The sequence below is a fragment of the Alnus glutinosa genome, chromosome 12 (genome assembly GCF_958979055.1).
Source record: "Alnus glutinosa chromosome 12, dhAlnGlut1.1, whole genome shotgun sequence".
Taxonomy (NCBI): domain Eukaryota; kingdom Viridiplantae; phylum Streptophyta; class Magnoliopsida; order Fagales; family Betulaceae; genus Alnus; species Alnus glutinosa.
The window spans coordinates 18825097-18841992 of record NC_084897.1 but is presented as its reverse complement, the minus strand read 5'-3'; the positions used below and the strand labels follow the sequence as shown (position 1 = coordinate 18841992).

Sequence of the window (16896 nt, the reverse complement as noted above, 5' to 3'; positions counted from 1 at the left end):
TTCTTATGTAGGGAGTATTTAATCACATTTTAAACTTCAGAGACTGCAGCATAAAACCCAAGCTAATTTTTTACAGTCATATCATTCCAGTTAAGTTATATAAATATATTGTAACAGTTTATAAAATAACATTATTTTTTTAAAGGATTCAATAAAAAAAAAAAAATCTCTTATGATACGCCAGATCATCTCAATTATTGATAAAATGAATATATTCACCATTTTTTGAAATTTCTCTTATGATTCAAAATCTTAGTGTAAATGTGTATCCCTCATGTTCCGGTCATAAAATAGATGAAATAAATTAAAAAAATTGATTTTTGTTCAAGAATAAAATCTCATTGGAAGTGTTCTTATTTCATTCATCTTTTGGTACCATATCACATCACAATATTGTTTGGAACTCTTTGAAGTGATTTTCAAATTTATAGGTGATTTTAAAATGAAAAACATTTGGTTTAATTCTTTTGCATATCTCTTGTGTATTTCCCATATAAGAGATTTTTATAACTTTCGAGATAAAAAGATAAGGAGAAAAATTTTATCAAATCAGTTTGTAGAAAATTTTACATAACCCACGTATTAGAATGACATGTGTCTTTTAACATGTGAGAAGCATATATTATTTTAATAGTATGTACTTCTCACATGTTTAAATAACACACATCATTTTTATACATGAGAGGTATAAAATTTCTTATAAATTTCTGTCTAAGAGATAATGTATAGCATTATTAATTTATTATTATTATTATTATTTTCGTATAAAGGGCACAGCCACACAGGAACTCCTTTTCTCTTTCGGTAAGCCATTCCTTTTCTCTTTTTTTTTTTTTTCCTTAAATAAATACTCCTTTTCTCTTTGAGTACGAGACATGAGTAATCAAATTTTGAATTTTAATTTAAAGTTGAAAAATCATCAACCACGTTAGCATAGATACATATGAATGATGCGGTTATTATTATCATACATTTTTATCGCTAATTCACAAGAATCATGCTACATACATTTTTTATACATTTTTTTTTAAAAATTAATCATTAAATTTATAGGACTTAAAACGTTAGTATTTGTAAATTAAAAAAATAAAAATGGATTAACGATGATGTCGTACAAATATCATTTATCAATTCACAATTCGCAATTCACTCTCCAGAAGATTCGTCTCTCTTCAACTACATCACCTATCCGCCACTCACGACTCCCACTTCTCTTTCAGTTTCACTATCCTTACACTTTTACACCACCAACATGGCCGAGCCCACCTCCACGACCCGCCCCCACAAAATCATAGCCGGAGCCGACTCCTTCGGCTGCGCCCTCAAGGACGCGCTCGTCTCTCACCTGCGCTCCCTCGACATCGACGTCGAGGACCTGGGCACCTCCTCCTACTACTCCATCGCCGCCGAGGTCGGCCGCCGCGTCTCCTCCTCCCCCACCGACACCCAGGGACTCGTCGCCTGCGGCACGGGCGTCGGTGTCTCCATCTTCGCTAACAAGTTTCCGGGCGTCTTCGCCGCCACCTGCCTCACCCCCGATGAAGCCCTCAACGCCCGCTCCATCAACAACTCCAACGTCCTCGCCGTCTCAGGCATGTCCACCTCCCCGGACTCCGGCATCGATATCCTCAACGCCTGGCTCAACACCCCCTTCAAGTCCCCTTGCCCCGCCTCCGGCTCCAATCCCTGGCCCGAAGATATCCAGTCCTTCCTCGACAACTCGCTCTCCGAGATGCCCAAGATCGGAGCCCAGTCCGAATCTGATTCTGATTCAACAACACCCTGTGCCTTATGTTGTTTGGTGAAGAACAGGGAGTTGAACCCGATCGACCTGATTCCAGGTGGGTCGATGAAGATCCTGAGGGAGAGCCCGACCTCGGCGATTGTGAGGTTCAAGGCCGGGAGTGTGGAGCCTGCGCACCACCATACCTTCGGGCACGATCTGGTGGTATTGGAGGGGAAGAAGAGCGTGTGGAATATGACAAAGAAGGAGAGGTACGATTTGGTGGTTGGTGATTATTTGTTTACTCCGGCAGGGGATGTGCATAGGGTGAAGTATTATGAGGACACTGAGTTCTTCATCAAGTGGGATGGGAAGTGGGATATGTTCTTCGACGAGGATCTTGAAGCTGCCAAGACTGCTATTGACAAGGAATTAGAAAATGGGTCTGCGTAAAAAAAAAAAAAAAATTGAACTGTGTTTGAATGGTAGTAGTTGTTGTGTGCTCGATGTTTTATGGGATTGACTGCAGTGGTGCTATCGATTCAGTATGTATATAAACCACCTCTTGTCTTGGAATATGACGTTGGTTTTTGTTTTGATGTCTTATTGTTACTTTTGTTTAATGTAGCTGCTGTTTTTGATATGATCTATGACGCTTCTATGTTGTGATTTTGGGTACAAAGCCCGTTACCCATTCGATTTTATACTCGACAAGCTGCTTTGACGTAATGGTTGACTTTGATACCAAATGATGCAAATTTCAGGTAGAACTCATCCTTAAAAACCAGCTTGAAAGGGGAGGGTGTCAATAACTTATATAAACATGATTAAGATTGTTCTTAAACCGTGTGGACACGTAGGATCGTAATAGAAGGGTAACAATAGCTATTCATGCTTGGCATGGGGATCACTCTGGTCATTCAATTAGCTTAGTTTAGCTATTAATGCTTCAAGTTGATTGGGGTAGTGCTTCCAAACAATCCATCTCATACACATGACTAAGTAGATATTCCACATCTGAAAATTTGGTAGTAGATTGGAATACCAAACGGAGCAACAATTCATAACTATTTCCCTGGTTTTCTGACTTTTCTAGTGGAGGTGAGATGGATCTGATTCTGCTCATGTCATGTCTTGTTCTTGCCATTTCTTTTATTAATTATGATGCAGTGGTTCACTGTTATACTTTTTTTTTTTTTTTTGATAAGTAAGAGAATTTTATTAAAAAACGCAAAGCGCAATCAAGTATACAGGGGGTATACAAGGGAGACAATTAAGAAGAAGAAGAAAGCAATACAAGGAAATTGTGATAACTAATCCCTAGAGGTGTGAGATACGCAGCCGTCCAGGAGTACAAAGAATGAATAAAAAAGGAAATGAGCTCCTCTATGGTTCTTTCTTTGTCCTCAAACTGTCTATCGTTGCGTTCCGTCCACAAGCACCACATAAGACAACAAGGAACCATTTTCCACACAACCGCGCTTCGGGAGCGTTCCCCCGGCCACCAACTGGTAAATAAGTCTATCACCCGAAAAGGCATCACCCAAGACAAACCGAAGCGACTGAGGATGACATACCAAAGAGCGCGTGCAACCTCGCAATGAAGAAGAAGGTGATCCACAGTCTCCCCGGTCATTTTACACATGCAACATCTATCAATCACAATGACATGCTTCTTTCTAAGATTGTCCAAGGTGAGGATTTTTCCTAGCGCTGCCGTCCAAGCGAAGAAGACCACTTTCAATGGAGCCTTGGTCCGCCAAATGCTTTTCCAGGGAAATAAAATAGCATCTTTGCAAGCAAGATCCTTATAGAAAGAACTAACATCAAAAGACCCTTTGTGAGAAAGGGACCACTAGAGCCGGTCTCCCCCATCTTGAGCAACCTTGGAGGAATACAGTAAGGAGAAAAAGGAAGCCATGACGTCCACCTCCCAGTCGTGTACGTCTCGAAAAAATCTGACATCCCACTGATAGGATCCACTTACCACTACCAAGTGGTCTGCCACCAGAGTATCCTTGACACAAGCTATTTCATACAGAACTGGGAAAGCTTTCTTGAGGGACATCTCCCAACACCATACATCATCCCAAAAATGAATCCTGGACCCATTATCCAAGATAAGTCTGGTATAGCTACAAAACAAGCTCCACCCCTTCCTAATGTTCTTCCAAATCCCCACACCGTGAGACCCAGGGGGGTCTAAGGAACACCAACCAGCCCTAGTAGAACCATACTTTGCATCCACCACAGATTTCCACAAAGCCTCTCTCTCTTAATGCACACCATTGTTGCAAGTTGCAACTGACTTAGCTCTTGGGTCTCCCTGGGTTTGTCCACATGTATAAACTATCATGGTCTTTGTTCAGATGCCTCATGGAAGGTTTAGCGATATGATATCAATAGGCTGAAATGGCTTCTCAAAATTTGATATTCTCCATGTATGGGTGAATTGGGCAATTCATTGATTTAAGTAACTTGTTTACAGAAAATAAAAATAAAAAAAATCATCTTTTCAAACGTGAAAGTCCAAAAGCTGCATCCAGCTGTGGGAATGTAAACTTTTTTCTTTAGCTGGCTTCGACTTGAATTATATCTGTCTTGAATTCCAGCCCAATATAAACTCTTTCTACCTTCAAATTCCCTTCTAGTCTTTTTCATCAAATAAACTGTTTGACATCTGCATTTTAGAGGTTGAATCAGATCAGGTCATCCAATCTTTTGGTTTAATTCAGCAAATAGAATGTCTTAGGGTCCGTTTGGGTTTACGATTTCAAAAAATGCGATTTAAAATCATGATTTTAAAATGTGCGATTAGAAAAAAAAAAAAGTGATTTTTAAAAACGCAGTTAAGCGTTTGGCAAAATCGCAGTTTAGCATTAAAAATCGCAAAAATTAGCCTTTAAAATACTGCGTTTTCAAAAAAGCACAATCTTATCTGCGATTTAAAAAAACAGATTTTTTCCGTTTTCAAATTGTAATTTTTAAAAACGCAGTTTCCAAACGATTTATGTTCTGCGATTTGGTTTAAAATCGCACTTATTGTCTACGAAATCGTATTTCCAAACGCACCCTTAGTCTAATGGTGATTTAGAAATTGTGGATTGTTGTTGTGTCAAATAGAGCACTCCTATCAAAAGTCTCTGTCAATCTATGATTTTATTCTGAACTTCTGTTTGCAAATGCTTGAATTCTTCTCCAATCTCAATGTTTCTCCTTGAGGTCTGCAACGATAGGTGGATTGAAAGAAAATGTTCATCTTTGCAAGGTCCTTGGCCGCCTCTTTTGTTCAACGTATTGCCCAAACCCTGGTCAGCCAGAGACTCCATTTCAGGGTTGCTCACCTTCTTGCCTGTCAATGAACCTGTTGAATTGCATTCTCATAAATATAAATGTCTATTAGATTTCTCTTTGAAACTATGTAAGGTCATGCTATCTACTGCCATTTCTTTTCATGTTTCTCTGGATGGAATAATGTGGAGCAATATAGTCTGGCCAGTAGTTGTTAAGATAGCATATCTTTGGCCATGTCTATTCTTTATGTTTTTCCATAGCAGCTTAATATGGATCAGCCTGGCTGTCGCTCTGAAAAAGGATTCAGGTTGTTTTACAATGGGTGGGAACTTTTGAATAACTATATGTAAACTCAAATTACCTTATAAATGGTAGGTGATCTTGTGGAAATGTGGTTATTATTCCTCACCTTTGAAGAAAACATGGTTACTGAAAAAGTGACTATGATCCCCTCTGCACCTTCGCTGAGGTCCAGGAGGAAATAGTTGATAATTTTTTGTTAATAAATGAGGTTTTTTGTTAATGTATGGAGAACAAAATCCATTTTTCCTACTCTACTTTTTTTTTTTTTTTTTAATTTTTTTTAATTTTTTTTATGTTTTTACATTTATCTTCAGACACTCTCTCTCTCTCCCACGTACGAAGTGGTTGTTCTAAAATCAATAAAAAAAATAATAATATTTAGTTAAAGTAAAAAATATTTAGAGAGTTTGCTGTATGGTGTTTGGGAAGTGGCAAACTAAAACAGTAAAAATAAATTTTTTTAACTAAAATTTCGAGAAATTATAGAGAGCTCGTTGAGAATGCTACAAAGGTGAGCACAAATCCCCCCTTCTCACCAAAGAGAGAATTGGAGGTGGTGCTGCTGTTTTTAGCACAAGTTGAAAGAATCATTTTGCTAGGAAGTTATGTGATGAGAATGGTGTCCATGAGAGCGATTTTTGGAATTGATCCTAACTTCAAACAACACAAAAATGAAAAATTCCTTCACAGATTAGAACACACATTGTAATCTTTATAGTTTTGTCAATACTTTTAATATCATGCACGCATATGTTTATACAAATAAATGCATGAGAAATGAATGAATAAATAGGGCTATAGACGTCCTCTATTTACCAAAACAATGTTATTGTTTGTATTATGCCGGGAATATTTTGATTAATCGATGGTTAAGAGGCGTTTGGTACGCGGAATGATTATTTTATTGAAAAAAGAAATAGCTATTCTTAGGAATAGAATAATGTGCAATGGAATAGCTATTACTATTCTACGGTGATCACATATGCTATCATTGTAATTAAACCAAAATTTCTAAAATACGCACATTTTTTTTAAAAAAATTTGATGCACCGTTTGTTTAAGAATGTAGAACTTCGGCAGCCGGCAGTGGATTCCAGCAATTGGCTGTAGATTTGCAGTAGTAACAATGCCTCTATACTATTGAACCAACTAATGGACTTCTCCAAGTTGTTGAACGTTTTTGCAAACAAGAATAGGTACGAGCCAGATGGAGGTTCCTTCCACTCGTTAAATATGATCACTTCGAAAAAATTCAAGTGTTTTCATCAAGTGTTATAGGGATGAAATCAATTAAAAATAAAAAAAATAAAAAAAAATCCTCCATGATGGAGCTAGGACCACCCTTAGCCTCAGGGGTCCGTGGTAACTCTAAACTTTTTAAAAACGCTTACAAAAATATTACTTTTGATACTCCAACCCCGTCTACTATAAATATTTTTATATCATAATATAACAAGTAACGTTTAGTAGTTTTGTGGTTAGATCAATTTTTATTGAACAAAGAGGGAAGGCGTTAGAAACTCCATACCCTCAAATTGATTGTTTTGAATCTTTTTATTTATCTAGTAAAAGGTGAAATGATTGTAGTTATTGGGGTTCAAACTTGTGCCTCAAAATGAAGGAAATCCCTTACCCTCAAATTGGTTGTTTTGAAAGTCTTTATATTTACAGTCTGAAAAAAGTTTTTAACCTGCATGATTGCAGTTCTTGGGGTTTGAACTTGTGCCTCAAAAAGAAGGAAATCCCTTACCCTTAAATTTACTATTTTGAGAGTCTTTATATTTACTATCTAGTAAAAGTTTAACCTGCATAATTGTAGGTTTTTGGGGTTCAAACTTATGCCTCAAAGAATGAAAAGATGACCTTTTTTCCACCAGACCAACTACACAACTCATTTTTGAATGTAATAGATGCAAATATTAATAAGTAACTTTTAATTACAGGTTTTTCCTAATGGAAAGTTGGCAATATTTTTGTTTCTAATTCTTGTTATTCTCACCTAATATTTTCATAACAATTTTAGTGTTTGTTTTTTATTCTTTTCTTTATTACATTATTTAACACTGTCAAATATATAGTTTTGACTTCCATATGAAATTTCGAATCTTACACTCTACGTTAGACCGCTCTATGCCTTATAACATGTAATGTTTTTATACATTTACTCTATGCCTTATAACATGTAATGTTTTTATACATTTATGACTTATGACTTAGTATGAAATTAAATTTAAGACCTTGTTTTTGTTTACATTAACACGTGCACACACACATGGTGAGATTATATGCATCTATGTATTTATTTATGTAAGTTCAAACCCTCACACAAAAAATCCTAGTTCTGCCCTTGTCCATGTAGTACATTGAAATTCCAGCAGACTACTTCCTTGGATGCCAACACCTTGCCATTATCACCATCAAGACTAGAGCAGCCCTTCATTTCTTCTTGAGCAGAAATCACACTGACAAGATGAAATTGATTGCTTGATTCTATTGAAATTGATGTTTCACGCTTTACATAACTTCCTGATATTACATACAATACAATGATGAACATACGTACTCCTGTGCTACCCACCACATGCTCTCCACAACTTTGAGGTGGTTTCTTGTGGTACTTGAAAAACAAATGATTTCTTGTGGTACTTGAAAAACAAATGACCATATATTAGACCAGAGTCAGCTCATCATTAACGTTGGCAGCTTTCGTATGTCCTTGAGATTCAGTGGTAGCAAGCTTCTTCCGCAATGAAACCAACTCTTCCCCAGCATCACATATGAAGGCAGAAGTTTGCCTGCCAGACAAAGTTGCCCCCTCCATGCTGTCTATGTAATCCTGCACAAGGTAGAACCATTTAGACTTCATACAAGTTCCTTTTATATATTTTCTTTTTTTAGAAAAAGTTGTGATTTAATATAGTATCAGAGTAGAGGTCATGAGTTCGAACCATGTCTCCATCATTTACCTCTCTCATTTCAATTAAAGTATCCCACGTGTTAGGTCTCATCTATTAAATGAAAGCTTCAACCCACACGTGAGGGGGAGTGTTAGAACATATATGCTTAAATTCATTTCTTCCTATTAGTTTAAGTTTTTAAGAAAAGTGGAGATTTAACACAGCTGCCCCATGAAATATGGATTTCATGCAAATAAGGCAAGGGCTTGTGAAACAACAACTTAATATCAAGAGTTTATAAAAACCTTATTGATCTGTTATTGTCAAAGCACCAGTGTCATTTAAGACATTGTTGGAACCAGTAACAACAGATGATGTCCCTTCTTTTCACATGAACAAAGGGAGTTCCTGCAGAAAAGAACTGAGTTCTTATTTTCTTTTATGTATTTTGGCAGATTAACTACACTATATTTTGTATGACCATATTCTAGTCAAACATATCATTAGATAGGCAGTATGATAACCTTTGCTGAAGGAGTTGCAAGCACAAATGTTAAACAGCAACATGCATAAAACAACCAAGCATTATGTAACAGGTTCAGGGCAGTAAAGTTACCTGTTTTGTATATGAGCCAGCAAGGAAGAAATTCTTTATTGGTGTCTTCTGATCAGGTCTAAATGGATCTTTACCAGGTCCCTCACGATATAGAGATTGCCCAATCTTGACAACAGATGACCAAGTAACTTCTAAACCTTGAGATGATGGGAATAAAGCCAAAACCTGATAATAATAATAAAAAAAAGACAACCATGAGGAACTAACTTAAAATAGTGAATCTAACTAACAAGAAGATGCAAAACCCTCTGCTCTGACAGTGCCTTGGACCAGCAATGTGTAGTCAGAAGATCCTTGTTGTCAAGTATAATATAAAAAGCCTAACTGCTGGTTCTGACATTAATCCTATTTACATGATATTCACGGAATAAAAAAGAAAAAAAATTCACCTCTAATGTTTTCCAAACCAGCCCATATAATAGATAATGTTAGTTAGTTTTATTTCTTGCACAATCAAGCAGTAAGCTGTATCCAGTATTTTAGTTGAGAGAAAAGAACAACATAAGCTACAGCCCTGTATTAATTAGTTTGGGGGAAAATACACTTAGCCCCCTCCCTCACAAACTTACGCCCCTCTTGCACTTATATCCCCAAACTTTAAGGAGTGACACTCGACTCCCTCCAACAACCACTCCGTTAGCATTTTCCATCAAATTGGATGGAAATGACACGTGTCACCCACAATAAAAAGATATAAATAAATAAAAACTAAAAACTAATTTTTTTTTTTTGTCATTTTCTCCACCTTTTCTTCTCTCTCCCGTAGCTTCTTTCTCTTTCCCACTTCTCTTCTTTGCTTCTTCTCTCTATCTTCAACTTCTCTTCTCAATCTCGTGTCGTCCCGCATCTTAAGGCTTGAGATACCCAAGCATAAAAAAATATGTATTAACTTCCTGCTATCTTTTGGGAAATGATAACCAATTGATTCCCTATACAGTTTTCTGAAGTTAATCTTTACTGTGAGAAATTTTTCAAAACGTGTATAACCATAGTAGAGATGGTTCATCTCTTCTACTCCCCTACTCTGTCACAAAGGAGGTCTAGTTGCCTGTTTTCTCATTGTAACCTATTTGATGCCTATTAAGATGCTAGCATGTTGGAAAGAAGATTTGGAAGGCAACGAAGTAGAGTTATCTGGAATTTTCTACCCTTTTTCGAGTGTGGCCTATAAGGTGGGAGAGAAATAATTAAATATTCAATCTTTTGCAGTTGTTGAGCTTCAAGAAAGCAAGTTCAAACTCCTGTTCTTGCAATCTCTTATTGATCAAATGGCTGCCTTTTGTTTTCTATTTTCAGATCTTTGGGATACCCTCAATTTTAAAAGCTAGCTTCAGGGGACCTTTTCTATGCCTCGGTCTTTCTAAAGTTGAATCCATTTATTTCTTTTCTAATAATTGACTAAATAATCAACAAGCAAATTCCAAAACATGATAACTGGAGTCGGAAATAATGTGTGAAAGCAATCTGCCCTTGGGTTTCTTTTGAGTGCAAGTGAAGATATTTGAGAAAGAAGAATTGGTTTTTAGAAGATACTAACCTGCTTCGCCACTCTTGCTATGATTTCATCATTTGGCAAGGGCATGTAAGGATCACCTGGTGTGAGAACACATCTGCAGGACAGAAATCGCTTTTTTGACTTAGTAGGTGAATTCCAAAGTAAACATTAATGGAGAAATAAAGACATGAGAAGAGAAGATTCACTCAAAATTGCATGCATGTGAAGGTCTTTACAATTTAATCAGGGCTTGCAAAGTTTCAAATTCTATCTGCAAGTTAATATTTAGCCAATCACCAAATAAAACATTTTTGAATAAATTCATGCAAGTATAAGAAATTTTAAAATTATAATAGTAGAAATAAATGGAAAAAAATAATACATAGAGATCATTGCAGTACATGCCCAAGCATAGAAATCTGACAAAGATGAGAACATCAAATAGCAGACGAGCAAAACAAGACACGCACTTTTGGGCTGGTTTGGCATTGTTTCATATCCTCCATTGCCTGAAGCTTCCTTTCTTTTAATACTTGATATATGTATTTAAACCCCCTACTCAATTTTTTCAGAAACTTGCATGCTCTAAATTTTATTTTTTCCTATTTTCATTTCCTATTTATCCTTGAGGAGAGATACAAGACCTAAAATGACAAGGATAAAAGGTGCATTCAAGCAGATAATACTAAAAGGGTAAAGGGTACATTCTCAAACAGATAAGACTATTGGTTTTCAGCTTTGCATATAGCTTGGCATCTGGAAAAACTAATTATAAAGATAGTGAAACGGGCATGTGACATGATAGGCTGCCTTTAGAACAGGGAACATAAAGATTAACAAGTAAATATGAAATAAATCATGCTAGTTGAGTAGTTGACGTAAAAGTCTAGGTCTAGAAGTGAATCTGCGTAAAGGGAAGAAGGCAAGATACAAATTGCAATTGCAGAAAATCTTAAGATCAACAGATTTACACTGGTTCACAAACCACGGTTCTGGTAGCTGAATTAGTAGAAACTGATAGAGGTAGAAGGTGAAGTGTCTACATCAGAACACAAAATGATCACTATTTGGGTCCCCAAAGATGAATAGACATAAAGACCAACACTGGCACAAAATCGAAACCTAAAAGATGGATTAATATGCAGCACAGAACTTGAAATAAATAAAAGCCTTCCAGAAATGATCAAACTTATTGCTTCTCTATGGACTGGAAACATGTGTTGGCAGTAAATATTGCCACAACCTAATGCACAATGGTCACGATAAGAAAAGTTTCCTTACTGGAGCAATGAACCTTGTCCCTCAATGTAGTAATCTTCTGGAGATGAAAGTGCTAGGTCTGCAAAGCAAGAGAAATCTGCATCTGGAGTATAAAGAAGGTTATCTAACCCTGCTGCTTGCCTCAATTGCCTACCAGTCAGAAAGTAATGTTTCAAGAAGAAATAAAGCAACAAAGCCTTAGGCTTCCAGGTATGAAACAGAAACAGATTTTACGTTGGTCCTCATAGCAATAGCATTCCACTTCTCTACGCCAATAACATGGTATAGATGAGATGATTACCTTGACCGTTCTAGATCCTGCAACTCTGTGACCCAACCACTGTATCTTAGTTGCACTGTAACAACAGGCACTCCAACTAGTTCATAAATATTATTGAAAAACTCCAATTCCCTCCACTGGGTTGGAAGCAATCTTTTGATCCCAGGGACATCGCATGCTGCCATCAAAAGAACAGTCAGAGAATATTCACCTGACATAAATAAACAAATACGTGTATACAGACACAGAGGAAGAGCAAGCCACAAACCTGCAACATAAGCATCAGCTTTCACAATTTTCTTGTTAGTAGCCTGAGATAAAAAGCAAATACTAGGAATTTAACCCTTAAAGAAGAATCCAACAGTCCAAAATACATGCCTAACAGATAAAAATCCCAGATTTGTACTGGACATGGAAAGCAAATCAGCAGGTATAGTGATAGACATATCCAGTAGATGAACTGTTAACTAACTACAAAATATTTTCAGCTCAATTAGCTAGTCTTAGCAACTTCTAAATGCAGGTAAGAAAGCTTCTACATTTTTTAAAGGAACATGATGACAAGCAAATCACCTTAGAAATAGCAAGTCCTGTAACATATGTATCGCCATCAGCTGATTTATCATAGAGTATCTCTCTACACCCCCACCTAAGATGGAACCTGTTCTAGCATAGGAGAGGAGGAAATCAACGTAGGAGAAAACAAACTCAAATATTGAGTCATAATCCATCATTGCCATACAAAGTTCCCTATTCTAAAAATAATACCTTCCCCCTTTGTCGGTGATATACTTTCTGATTGGACCACTCAAGTAAATATCTGGTGAACCCTTGAGCATGCGTAGTAGGGAAGCCTCCGTCTTAGTGGCAAATAATGAGAATATAGTAAGCATGCAACGAGCACTCATATTATCACAATCAATAAACCCAAGGGCATAAGCAACAGGATCCCACATTCTCTGAATACTCATGCGAGTGCCACCTTTGGACAAGAACCAATCAGAGAAGCTGATCTGTGAAAAATAAACAAAATGTTTTAAAAAAATATATATATAGAATCATAAAAAAAAATAAAAAAAATCACAAGTACATAAACAAAACTTGTGAATCAAAAAGATATAGCCACAAAAAATCTGTTTAGATTCAATTGAACTATTGCCAAAGGCCACATAGTAACATCTTGCATCTCCAAATATAAAGATTCCACCCCCCATGGCTCCCTTTAGGAAAGAAAATAAGAAAGGCCAAACCCGAACAGAAAAATACTATAGAAAGGTGGAGGTGAACGAACAAAGAAAAAGAAAATAGAAGTCTCCATGAAAACTGGCAACTTCCCTCCTGGCAATTTTGTGTTCAGATCTCCTGAAAGTATTAGTCAAATCTTAAAGAAAGATGTAAACGACATTACTGCTCCCCAGATGTGTACCGATGATCGTGTGTAATTTGTGGGCCTAGGGTGTCCGCCTTAGAAACCAAAAGAAAAATAAATAAAGGAGAAAAAAGGGGGGGACAACTCTTCTGATGGATCACAAGAACAAAGGGAGCCAAAGGTAACTAGACAAAAAAAACATCTCTTACATTATCCAAATTCCGTATGTCCCTCATTGCACCATCTGGATCAACAAGAGCCTTCACAACTGGACTTAGGGCAAGAGCCACAGCATTTCTTGCTTTATCATAAGTCTGCACTTTTACAGTGTTAGAAAGGAATAGATCAGTAACAAATCCAAAAGCAGCACAAAGCTTCAGCAACATTTTCAGCATTCCTAACGGAGAATAAAAGGTCATTGTGCCTTCTTTTTCTCTCCAATGCCCCACAGCATGTCAAAATTAAGTTCGACAGACTGATACCTAAAATATAGTATATCACTAAGAACTGGAAAGCTAGTACGTGAACATAATTGATGGTCATGGCATGAAAATAAGGTGCTATAAAGGCAGTGGAAATGGCATAAAAAGCACTACCTTGAGCTGATTTGTAGATAAAAATGCACGGATTCCATGTAATGGTGCACCAACTGGAAATCGAAAATCAAGTTCTGCAGTTGAAAATCAAAGTTATTAACAAAGTATTTTTGGGTAGAAATTATTTATGAAACACAATATACAAGACTGACCATGGCAAAAGCAATTTGCAAATAGGTAAATAAAACTATTAAACATAACAAATTATAAAGTAAAATTTGATTTTAGAACAACCATGAAAGCATACCACCAATTTGACCCCCTTTGTTTATAAAAGTGTGAGTATGATCCTTCACAAGTAGATTTTTATCTGCACCCACCTAGTTTCAAGTAGAGATATAAGAAAATTTATCAGAGACCATATAGATACAGACCCTTTTTCTTTAAGAAGAATACATGGGTTTAAATTCAATTCAGGAGATTTCACAGGATATTGATCCTAAAAGGAAGATAAGCTGGAGTAAGTGCAGAGCAGGCTCATATCTGAATCAGCCCATCACATCTCAAAATAGGTTACAACTTCCATCCTAGACAATAAAATCCACTTTATATTTAGATAACACAACATGATTCAATGTTGAAAAGAACAACTTTAGGTTATATCAAACATGACTACACCATCTTTTGGACAATGTTACTGAAGCAATCCATGAACTAAGATTAAATATTATTCATACACAAAGCCACAAGTTTATACATTAAATTGCCAAGGTAGCATGAGCATGATATGTTAGGAAATGGTAGGTTGGCAAAGAGGCAGTTTGACCAGTACATGTATGACATAGATATATCGGCAAAAATCTTTGATTCAGGAACATCCCAACCTAAATTATTCATCTAAATGAACAATTATATGTTAATGTTGAATGCCATTTTATGATTTATACTATGAAGCTAGAAAAGTACAATATTCTCATCATGTAATCAAGTTACATATCTTTATCATTGTCATTATATTAGGATAAATGAATGAAGCCAAAAGCTGCTTCATGGAAGTAACTCCATTGAATTTTTGAGTTTTAAACATGGAGGAAAACATAGAAGGTACCTTCTACGCGTAATTATCACAAAAATCATAAGATGGCATATTAAAGAGTATAGATAAGATTTTACTTTTTTTTTCCTACAGAAATCACATGTTCAGTGTATGCTGTACTTACATGTGTTTTCTCGCTACACAATACTGGTTTGTAAAAGGTGCAAATAGAGACTAAAATGTCATATCACTGCAACCAAGCAAGTTATATTCACCTTTTTCATCAAACGGAAAAGATTATTGTAGCAACCGAAGAAAACATGCAGTCCCATTTCAATGTGGTTACCACGTTTGTCAACAAAAGAACCTACTTTTCCACCAATAAAAGACCTTGACTCGTATATATCGACCTGAAAAAACAAGAGCACGCATGTAACTGATTTCCTCATTGTGTAAATGCATTAAAATCACAGAAGCTAGAATACTATCAAGTGTAGTTCCACTGAAAAAACTCCGCAGAATAATCCAAAATGGCATTTTATATCTAGTTCTTCATTTTGCAATTAAAAATGGTGTAATGGTGGTATGGTCAAGATTTTGGAAAATTGTATAGAAATCAGATCGCCAGCATTGAGGACAAGAGAATAAGATGAGCCAAACCTCATGGCCTTGATCCAAAAGTTCAACTGCTGTTGACATGCCCGCTAGCCCAGCTCCAATTATAGCAACTTTCAGCTTAGGTCCACGATAATGTACAGGTTCTGGTGGAAACAATCCTTTTGGAGCTGGCATGTAAATAACTCATTTAAGTATACTGAATCAAAGGATAGCACGGACCTACAACTACTGATTTATAAATTAACTATATGTTCCAACATTTTTCAGGTCCAGAGCTAGAAAATAGTACTGAGACCTTTCCAACTCATTTGTTTAGCTTGTCCTGAAAAGAAAACGAAAAGGGGCAGAAAAATCCATTTGCTTACAAATTTTCACAACTGCCCAAACTCATGCATATCCTAGAATTTGATCCCAAGTCCTCCGGCTGAGTACAATGCTACTCATCCAATACAAATTGAGGCCTTTCACACAGTGAGAGTGAACTCTGAGTACTAGGGGGAGAAAGAAGAAATTGGTAGTCCAGAAAAGAAAGAAGATATTTCAATCGAGCTAATTTACTAGATACAACATAATCAGGGCCCATTAGATATAACTTTTTTTTTCTTTTTTTTACATACCCAAATGAGAAGATCAAAACAAACCTACTTAGGAAACAATTTTTCACATAAATAAGCACCCAAATGTTAGAAAAATGCTCCATAACTTTATCCAATAGAATTTCCTCAACAGCAGAGTTCTAATAACATAAAAGTATACACTCCCCCCCACCCAAAAAAAATAAAATAAAATAAAATCCAATTCTCAAACTCAGCACAAATCTACACAATTCGCAGAGAACTCACCATGAACCCCCTAAAGTTCAGTGAAAACTAACTAAAGCCGTCAATCAGAACCAAAAATTTCTCACCAAACAACAAAATACTAAATACCCAGAAAGCCAAAAAGCACAAACACCGAAAGTTTTTAGATAAAATAACAAAATTTTGAAAAAGCAAAGAGCAATTACCATTAACACTCATGTCAGAAACTTTGGTGTCCAAAGAGTCCAAAGAGGAGCGAACGCAGACCCTCTGGCTCTTCACCTGAGCCATCGGACGCCTCCACCCGAATAAGAATCCGGCCGCATCCCTCCGAGTCGCGGTGACAGAAGTCCCCGGAAAAAGAATCCAAGAAGCCATGGCTGGAAACCCAATACTAGAAATTTAAAGCTAAAGAAACTGATAGCTCTCTCTCTCTCTCTCTCTCTCTCTCTGTGTGTACTATCTACAAACTACTAACTCAGGTCTATCTGTTTGCGAACTAATGTAAATTTACTCGACGTTTGAAGAGAAAGAAGGAGAGATGGGGGGGCGTATCTGAGGTATAAGATTCGGTTAAGCAGTGGTCTTGGAAGTTAATGCGGTTGAACAGGGTGTGTTCACCGTTCACGTACGTGGAAGTGGAGGTTCCGCTAACGATAATGCGCCACC

At 36.6% G+C, this 16896-nt stretch overlaps 2 protein-coding genes across 5 annotated transcripts; one reads left to right on the top strand and one right to left on the bottom strand.

Annotated features, from left to right (window-relative positions):
* Window positions 1-1140: 1140 nt before the first annotated feature.
* Window positions 1141-5407, top strand: LOC133851824 (DNA damage-repair/toleration protein DRT102). Of its 4 annotated transcripts, none has more exons than XM_062288413.1 (3): window positions 1141-2268; window positions 2352-2487; window positions 4992-5407. In XM_062288413.1, the coding sequence occupies exon 1, from the start codon at window positions 1253-1255 to the stop codon at window positions 2174-2176; it is 924 nt and encodes a 307-aa protein (XP_062144397.1). In that variant the 5' UTR covers window positions 1141-1252; the 3' UTR covers window positions 2177-2268; window positions 2352-2487; window positions 4992-5407. The 4 variants fall into 4 exon arrangements, with proteins under 4 accessions (XP_062144397.1, XP_062144399.1, XP_062144398.1 ...); XM_062288415.1 differs by having other exon boundaries at window positions 4960-5407; XM_062288414.1 differs by having other exon boundaries at window positions 2352-2824.
* A 2376-nt stretch (window positions 5408-7783) lies between these two features.
* On the bottom strand, window positions 7784-16896 carry LOC133851679 (zeta-carotene desaturase, chloroplastic/chromoplastic). Its single transcript, XM_062288210.1, has 14 exons — window positions 16434-16896; window positions 15470-15594; window positions 15085-15219; window positions 14081-14153; window positions 13834-13907; window positions 13447-13551; window positions 12637-12881; window positions 12442-12529; window positions 12137-12179; window positions 11890-12046; window positions 11610-11738; window positions 10371-10443; window positions 8834-8998; window positions 7784-8156 (listed from the first exon to the last, which is right to left on the bottom strand). The coding sequence occupies exons 1-14, from the start codon at window positions 16603-16605 to the stop codon at window positions 7989-7991; spliced, it is 1752 nt and encodes a 583-aa protein (XP_062144194.1). The 5' UTR covers window positions 16606-16896; the 3' UTR covers window positions 7784-7988.